The following is a 9063-nucleotide window of genomic DNA, read 5'->3' on the forward strand; positions in this document are numbered from 1 at the left end:
CGGCAGGGCCCGGAGACTGCATGCTCCTGGCCCAGGGGGAGCGGGAATCTGAAGAGAGACCCCAAGACCACGACTGTCTCAGCACAGAGCTGCAGCCAGAGCGAGTGAGGAGCCTAGACCAGCCCGAACCCTAGACCTGCCTCTGTAGAGGTGCTCTGTCTCCGCTGAGCTTGTACGGCAGCCGTGCTGTTGGCTCTGGGGCAGGCCCCGCTCAGGTGGCCATTCTCGCCCAGAGTGAGGGTCTGTGTGCGCGCTGCACGTGCAGGCGGCAGCTTCGTGCAGCCCCTCTTTGAATCCCTGTAATGCTGTCTTGTCAAGAACACTGCTCGTCACTGTCACAGCTGTCTTCTGGTCTTGAAGGGAAGGCAGCTTGGACCAGGTCCAGGCCAGCCAGGGCCTGGCTACCTGGGCAGCATCTGGAAACGACACCTGGCCTGGAGAGCCCGGTGTCCGGCCACACAGACCCCGTGTATGTTTTCTGGACTTCGCTTTGGTGGGGCCTGGCTTCAGGGTGACAGTGGGCAGACGGGCCCAGCCTGGACAGATGGCGCCCCCTGCCGAGGGAGCCCCGCGGCCAGAGCCGATCCCGGCTGAGAGCTCTCAGGATCAGAGTCCTCTTCACCTCCTGCCGTCTAGGGAAAAAAGAGGCACGGGAGGGTGGCCGTGACCTCAGAACCCACCCAGTGGGGCCTGGGGAACTTGGCCCCAGCCCCATCCAGAAGGATGTGTGTTCCAGAAACCATTTTCTCTAATAAGTTGTCTGAAAGAAATTTTGTGCCTAAGAGTCAGAGCTTGAACACATTTCCACAGTCTTTGGTCTTTAATTCCTGAGAAGTGCTTAGTATTTCTTAAGCAGAGTTTTTGTTTTTGTTTTCTGTTTAAATTTTTAGTTTTATGGACTTAAAACCAAAAGAAAATTTTCAACACATATTGACAAATTCTCTTCCTCTGTGTTTTTTCTCCCATTTTTTTTCTTTAGACTTTTTATATTTACTGTCTCTGAAATGAAGATAGTTTATCATGAGTGTTATAGAAGTGGGGATATTTTAAGATGGCGAATTGAGATCGTTTAAACTTTTCCCAGGAGAATATCTAAATAGAAAGAGAAAAATACAGCCTAAACAGAATCAAATAACTGAAGATTAAATGAGGTTTTAGAGGTTATTTTGTTTAATATGACGATTACAGGTATACCAAATACTAAGAGTTTAATCATGACAGAATTTTTCCCTTACAGTTCTTTATTTTTTTTAGAAATATTTGTTGGTGGAAAGACTCATTTTTTCCTAGTGGCTTCTTAGCATTTCGCATTCGCCACTAGTCTGTTTCCTTTTTTGTTTGAAAAGGTCTTAATTATTTTTAAGTATTAGATTTAGCAATTATTAACGTAGCATTTTATTCTTTTATTTTTTCATTGTGGTAAAATGCATAGAACATAGTTTGCCGCTTTAGTTATTTCTAAGTGTTGGGGAGGCCAGAACTGGGGGCCTGCTGCTGTGGCCTCCTCAAGTGGAGGCAGGAGCCCCCGGCTCAGCTCGCTGGGCTTCCAGACGCGGCTGAAGCCTGACACGTGTGCCGCAGGGTCTGCCTGGCACACAGCCCGCTGGGAGCTGGTGCTGTTCAACCCGGTGGGGTGGCCATTCACTGGTTTGGCTGAGGATTCGAGAGAGAGACAGGCAAAAGTTACGATTGGACAGTTCCCCAAAAGAAATAAAACAACTGATGGACACAAGGGAAGGCATTCAGACGACTCATGAATAATCAGGGACGCGCAGAGTCAGATGCGGCGTTAGACCTTCCTTTTCCTAGAACTTCAGGCAGCAAACTGTGAGGCTGCTCAGTGCTGGCCACAGTGTCGGGGGGCCAGGTCGCTCACGCGGCTGCAGACGTGAGCACATTCCTTGGTTCAGCCGTCCATGTGTTTAGGGAGATGTTCAGGGTTGTGTCCGGCTCTGTGAGAGATGCTGAGGAAATGTTCATGGCAGTTATGCCTAAGACACCGTTAGTTATAACAGTAACACTAGGGACCGCTACAGGAATGCCCAGTGGTTTGGGTCCAGTGAGACTCGTCATGGGCTGTTAATACTGAAACAACAGGGACGGGAGCGGCCCAAACGGATCTGCACACTTAGGGTGGCGCGCGGGGGTGGCAGATGCCGCTGTGAACAGCCTCACCGCGGCTGCAGTTGGCCTTCTCCTCCCCCGACTCCCCGTGGTGGTGATACTTGCAGAAACAATGGCGTGGTTTCTGGTGCCACCCGAGTGAGTCTGTCCTCGCAGTCCTGCTTCTGACTCTCAGGATGAGAACTAGCTGCTTTGTTATCACCGGGGCCTCGGCCATGGTTCCACTGTCCAGAGAGGCCCGAGTGACCTGGAACTTGTCGGCCTTGCAGGGGCACGGAGGACGTCACCTCTCCTCACGGGATCCCTCTCGACCTTCTGGACCGAGTGATGATTATCCGGACCATGCTGTACACCCCGCAGGAGATGAAGCAGGTGGGCAGCGCCGCCCCTCCTCCCCGCCCTCGCTTGCCCTCGGGTCCCTGACACCGGGCGGGACCGCAGGACGGAGCCCGTGAGTGTCTCTGGCCCCCACCACCCCCAACAGCGCTGCCGGCCGTGGGCGTGTCTCCGTGCTCCCGAGCCTTGGCCCACCTGAGTGACGCGAGCCAGCAGGGCGTTGCCTCCCGTGTCCCAGCGGATCAGCTGCCGGGAGTCCTGGCGGTCCTCTCTTCTACCCCATTCCGCCTGGTAACCTTAGGACGTGGGAAAACCAACTGGAGGACCGCCAGTAAGCAGGCCCCAGCTCTGAGAGAGGCGGCAGAGCGCCGCTCAGTGATGGGCCCACCCAGGCGCCAGCCCGCCGGAGCCCGCGGCAGTCTGGCTCCCGCAGGCAGAGCCCAGGCCCCAGCAGAGGGAGTGTGGGTTTCGGCCGTGGAGTGACGCTCGCAGGGAAGGTACGCAGGGGCGCGCTGAGCTCACGGCCGCACGGGGGCTCCACCTGTGCTGAATCAGGAGAGGTGACTGGCCGCGGGACTGGCCTCGTCCGCAGGGCGCAGCCCCAGCTCTCCATGCAGAGTCGGAGCCGCAGCCACATGCCCGCAGCGCCCGCAGCCTTGGCAGCCCCGTCCCTACTGGGCCTTCCGAGCCATCCTCTCCCCCGGTGCTGGCTGAGCCCTAAGTGGCGATTCCAGGACACAAAGCCGGCCGTGCGCTGCGGGGCCCAGCCATCTGCTCTGCCCACCCTGACCCCAGACAGTCTCGCTGGGGCATAGGTCTCTCACTGTGGGTCCCCGTATGGCCATGGCTGGGGACCTGGGGTGCCCAGGGCCGCACTGACATCCGGGGGACTCTGCCAGACTGTCTCCTCCAGAGCATTCTCTCGGATGGGGTACTGAGTCGTTTGATCCCGTCACTTAAGGTAGGGCAGACGGTTACTACTGATGTTCTTAAAGAGCGGGTGCTGAGATGTAGACTGATTAGCTTGCCCGGGTTCACACGGCCCATCTGTGGCAGGAGTGGGACTGGGACCCAGGCTGTCTCATCCTGAAGCCCCTTACCTGATGTCTCTGCCACCAGCCTCCTCCCCGTGAGAAATGTCCCGTCTGGGAGGCGGTCTCTGTGGCAGTTGGCCAGCAGGCTGCTCCTTTCGGAGCTCAGAGGGCCTCTCCTGGACCCTCCACAGCAGCACCCCGCCTGCCTGTGGCCTGTCTGGCCTGGCCCTGCGTGTCCTGTTGACCAGCGCCCAGGAGGCCCGTGACGTGTAGAGCCAGCGCTCTCCCTGCGTGACGGCATGGGTCAGACCCCAGGTGGTTGTAGTTGGCGGCAGCAGCTGGGTGGGAGGTGGGGCCCACGGCTGGAGGCCTCGGCGCCACACAAGAGGCTCTCGCTCTTGGGTGAATGCTGGGTTGAAGCCAGGCTCTCGCTGACTAGGAGCAGAAGTGAAGGCAGAGGAGAAGTCGGTCCCTTCCTCAGCCCACTATTGTGGCTGGGGCGGCGCCCTGCACCCCGCGGCACTTCGTGGCTGTGTGGTGTCCTCTGTGGTCCTCCGCCTCCCTCCTCCGCTGGGAGGCCCCGGGGAGAGCGCCGGAGCGCAGGGAGGAAGGGCTGCTTCTCACGGGCTCCTCACAGCAGCTTTCAGTGACCAGGGCTCCAGGCTGGCATCGCAAGATCAGCCAGCCAGCCTCTGTGGCTTCCTTTCCACCCAGAGCACGCTGCGCCCCCGCCACGCATGTGCGTGCTGCCCCAGGGTCCGCAGGCTCAGCCGGGGGCCTCTTCTCGGGCTTTCTCTTGGGCGGGGAGATGACAGGCCAGCTCCAGGACAAGCCTGGTTTTGCGCATGCCGTTCAAGGGACAGTCTCAGCGTTTCTCCTGGAGCTCGGGTGGGTTTTTTAAAAACAAAGTGATGTAACTTGTGTACTCTGCCACCAGCGCCGACACCCTCATAAACTATCCCCTGCAGGTTATTAAATGATTAAAGATCTAATTTATGAGCTGTCGCTGGTGAGCGGTCTGGAGCAGGAGCTCCTGGCATTGCTGTGACCTGCTCAGGGGGAGAGAGAGCGCAGCGTCCCCAGCACCCTCCGGTGTCGGCCGCCCACGCTGGGCTCTCCCCACCAGGCCCTGGGACCCCGTGTCCCCATCTCCTGAGAGTTCCCTGAGGCCTTGGGGACTTCCTTGTGGCAGACCCAGCTGTTGGGCGAGAAGCTCTTTTTACTCGAAAGCGCAGAGCTGCCCTGCTCTGATGGGCGGGACCGGAGGGGTGTCCTTTGGCGGGAGCCTCCGCCCCTGCTCTCCCCGCCGCCCGCGTGCCCGTCTGGTGACTCCTCTGCTCAGCTGCACTTCCCGCAGCACCCAGACGGGCCCCTCACGCACATAGATGCTTGTGACTGAGGTCACACTTGGCAGCCCCCGGCTGAACTGACGTTTGATGTGGCCAGCGCAGCATTTGTGAAATGTTTAGGTGGACAGCATTTTAGCACTCAGGACATTTCATACCAAAGTCTGAGCTGAGACCTTCCTGCCAGCACCTGGCCCCTGGCCCTGGCGGCAGCGCTTACTGCAGAGCGGCTGCCTTCCCACCCACCTGCCCCTGCCCGCTCGCCACTCAGGTCTGCGGGACCTGCTCCCGAGCAGGGCCTTCCCTGCCGACAGCTCCTGACCCTCCGGCCCCTCCACCCTGGCGACACTTGCGCCTGGGCTCCGTCCCCCCCACTCCCGTGGCTATGTCCCGGGCGCGCGTTTATGGCTTCAATTTAAACGAGGCCCTCTTGATATCTTGTTTACGAAGCTGCCAGAGTGAAAAATTCCTGTGTTATACGAGGCTCGACGTCCCCGAGTTATCTCAGCTACACAACACACAGCATCATTCCCCCGCTGCCCCTTATCACTCGGCACCGCTGCGTGGCCGGGCCCCGGTGCCACGCGTGCTGCCAGCCCCACCCAGCCCGCCGCCCACCAGCCCCTGGGCTTTCCAGGGCACGCGCGCCAGCCTCTTTGCGGCAGATGTGATGTCACCCAGTGAGTGATGTTATGAGGGCTGCTGAATCTTTAAAAGTAACTTTTTAAATGTATTTAACCATCATTTGTCAGGCAGAGAAAGGGTGTCTCTCTTTGCCAACGTGCTTACAGGTGGCAGTGCTCGCCCTGGGGAGGGAGGTTGGCTGCCCTGAGGGAGCCCCCGAGAGGCAGGGCGAGGGGGCACCAGCTGCCTCCTTGTGGGCCTGTGGCTGCGTCCCTGAGGGGTGGGAGGCCCTCAGTGCCCATGGGGGTGGCTCTGCCCCGCCCGCCCGGGTTGGGCCTCTACGCTCTCAGGAGGTGGGACGAGAATGCTGAGGTCGGCCACTGTTGATCACAATTTTTCTCCCAAAGATCATTAAGATCCGAGCCCAGACAGAAGGGATCAACATCAGTGAGGAGGCGCTGAACCACCTGGGGGAGATCGGAACCAAGACCACCCTGAGGTGAGCTGGCTGCCGGGCCCTGACTGGATGGGGGTCCCTGCCTGGCCCAGGGCCAGAACGGCCCGCTGGCGGTGTTGGGAAAGCTGAGCGGCAGGCAAGTCCTCCGTCCCGAGATGGGCCCCCTGCCCGGCGGCCCCTGGGGTGCAGGAGGGGTCAGCACTGGGCAGGGGGCGGGGCAGGCGCCCCCTGCAGCTGCGGCACCTCTGCCTGGTGGCGGGGAGGGGCGCCAACAGGCGGCTGTCCTGACTGCTCCCAGCGGCCAGAGGCCCCTCAGTGTCCTGATTCCTTCCTGTGAGTCACGGCCTCTCAGTGCTCAGCCCGGCCTGGCTCCCTTGGTGTCGGCGCCTCGCTTCTCAGGGGGACGCAGGGCTGCAAGCTCGCTGGGTGGCACGGTGCGTGCAGAAGCGCTGGACTTGCTCGCCTCTGGATGGCGCCTGTGCTCTCGGGCACGTTTTCCTCTCCCCGCCGTGTGCCCTGCCCCGTCTGGACCCTGGCACTGGCTCCCCACCCCCGTGTGTCCCCCAGGTTGCGGGCCCCTTCTCGTAGAGCGGGCACCTTCTGCTGGAGCGCTTCAGGCGGTGACAGGCAGGCCGCGGGGCTCACGGCGTTTGGTGACTTCTGGCTCCTCTGGTCGGGTGGTGGGTCCAGCGCTCTGGGAAGTGACCGGTGTCCTTGTCTGCTGCGTGCGCAGCAGCTGGCACAAGCTCCCAGGGCTCATCAGCGCTCCCGCTGGCATCGGCAAGGGCTGCTGCCCGTGGCCCCGACTCACCCCCGCCCTGGCCGCTCTAGGTACGCGGTGCAGCTGCTGACCCCAGCCAACCTGCTGGCCAAGATCAACGGGAAGGACGGCATCGAGAAGGAGCACGTGGAGGAGATCAGCGAGCTCTTCTACGACGCCAAGTCCTCGGCCAAGATCCTGGCCGACCAGCAGGACAAGTACATGAAGTGAGGTGGCCGAGGGCCTCTTCGCAGGCACAGCGGTCAGCCAGGCCCCGGGCCGGCCGTGGACAGGAGGCTCCAGCCACGCCGGGTGCTGTCCCCGCCCGGCGGACAGCAGCGCTGTGAGGTCGGCATGGAAACGTTCCCTTCAAGTTACTGTGGCTCCTCCCACGGCTGCTTTGAAGGAGCCCTGCCCCTGGTGTGTTTTCTAATAAACCCTGATAGGTTATTTTGGTGACATGACTCCCTTAATTTTTAAAAAGGCACCTTTGTGCTTTGGAGCAGCTGGAGAGGTGGAGGGCTGTGAAGACGGCCCAGCGGTCCCTGGCCGCCAGCCCCTCGCCGCCGCGCATGAGTTGTGTGCGCTGAGCCCGCGGCGCACACCGTGGGCTCTGTACACGTGTCCTCGGCGGTCAGCTGTCCGTTGTCCACCCCAGGAGCCGCCCAGCACCATTTCTCACCTGTGGCTTCCTCGTCTCTGATGGCCCGGACCGTTGTGAGCAGTGCCGGTCAGGTGCTCTGGCGTGGCGCCCTTAGTGGGGCTGCTTTGGTGTTTTTCTCATGATGAAACTGGGATTAAGGGTCACTAGGAGGAGAGCATGGGGCTTTTCCGTCAGGTCCTGTCGGCTGTGCCCGCTGGCGGGGCTCCTGGCTGTTGTGCTGGCCTGGGCCCCTTGGCCCGGGAGTGCCTTCCTCACCGTCCTCCTTGGAAGGCGTCTCTAAGCCCAGCCCTCTCAGGGGGCGGCACCTTCACTTCACCTTCTGGAGGCTGAGTGTCTTTGCCCCGGAGGTCATCTGTTCTCTTTTGTGTCAAGATGGACTTTTGGGTTTTTTACTTTCATTATTTAATTTATTTGGCTGCGTTGGGTCTTGGTTGCAGCATGGAGTTCCCCAGCCAGGGCTTGAACATGGCCCCCTGTGTTGGGAGCCCTGAGACTTAGCCGCTGGACCACCAGGGAAGCCCCTGGGTTTTTATCAGATGCTTCGGGGTTATAACCCAGTATGACGTTATCTTGTTGCTCAAGTTGTTCAGCTTTGACCACCGGGATCCCTTTCAGCTGGGCCCTGTGTCCCTGAGCCATGCCCCCGCCACTGGGACGACGTCTTTTGTCAGGCCCTGGGAGGGAGGGCCCGTGGAGCGTGGGCAGACGCCGCCTGGGTGTCCTTGCCGGGAAGGAGGAACACGGTGCGCTCTGCCGGGCCGGCCCTTGTCCCCGCGCCTGCTGCGCTCGGCACAGGAGCAGCGCCTCATGGGCAGGGTCTCCAGGTGCTTCCGTGTGTGCGAGAGGGACCCACCGAGACGGGAATCCTGAGCACCACCGTAAGTCAGCCTGCACGCACCCCCATCGCCGGAGCCTGAACCGGAATCCAGGCAGGCGGGCGGAGTGCTGGGGTCCTTGAACCCCCGCTGCCGGCATGGGTCTTGTGTGGGCCCTGCTGCTCCCCAGCATGGGGGTCCTGAGGCGGGGGGTGTGAGGGACGTGGGCACAGGGTGCGTGGTGCGGTGCTTCCCGAGGCCAGGGCCAGGCTCTCTGGCCTTAGCTGGCTTCTCTCCCCCGCATCCGCGCCCGTCTCTGGTCTCCCAGCTTAAGCCGTGCTGGGCCCACGGAAGCATGAACCGAAGATGACGCAGCGACAGCTTGCCCTGCCGCGGGGCCGAGCGCCTCCCGTGTGCTCACAGCAGCCCCCTGATTGGACTGGGGGCCCCCTGCCCAGCTAGCAACGGCGCATCGGGGGTTGGGGGCCGTGCTCCTCACGGTGCCGCGCTGTCTCGGGGTGGGCCCTTGAGCCCTGGGGAGGGTGGGCGCGTGTTCACGGCCCCCTGTTCACTCTCCTGGCCTTGGTGGTGCCCAGAGAGATGGTCTGCTCGTCCGTCGGCACTCACGGTGAGGGGGACGGGTCTGGACAGGTAGGAAGGCTGGGTTATTTTAATTTCCCTCCTATTTTTCCCAGCAAAGCTTGTGATTATTACATTAATCTTCCAGGCGAAGTTTTTACGACCAATCCCTTGCCGACTATGAGAAGTTTCTCCATCCATTACCGAGAGGGAAACAGACCCTGGTGGGGAGGAAAGTATTTGTTACATCTTATCTGGCAGACACACAATCTACCAACAATTACAGCAGCCCCATTTTTTGCGCGACTTCAGCTCCGACGTGAA

The 9063-nt window shown here is 60.7% G+C and overlaps 1 protein-coding gene across 1 annotated transcript in view; it reads left to right on the top strand.

Annotated features, from left to right (window-relative positions):
- Positions 1-7131, top strand: part of RUVBL1 (RuvB like AAA ATPase 1) — a 30951-nt gene extending 23820 nt beyond the window's left edge. Inside the window, exons 9-11 of the mRNA XM_018038237.1 lie at positions 2394-2496; positions 5872-5963; positions 6753-7131. Of these exons, the coding sequence (XP_017893726.1) occupies positions 2394-2496; positions 5872-5963; positions 6753-6912 (355 nt within the window). The 3' untranslated portion in view covers positions 6913-7131. The remainder of the gene's footprint in view (positions 1-2393; positions 2497-5871; positions 5964-6752) is intronic.

This window comes from Capra hircus, chromosome 22 (assembly GCF_001704415.2).
Source record: "Capra hircus breed San Clemente chromosome 22, ASM170441v1, whole genome shotgun sequence".
NCBI lineage: Eukaryota > Metazoa > Chordata > Mammalia > Artiodactyla > Bovidae > Capra > Capra hircus.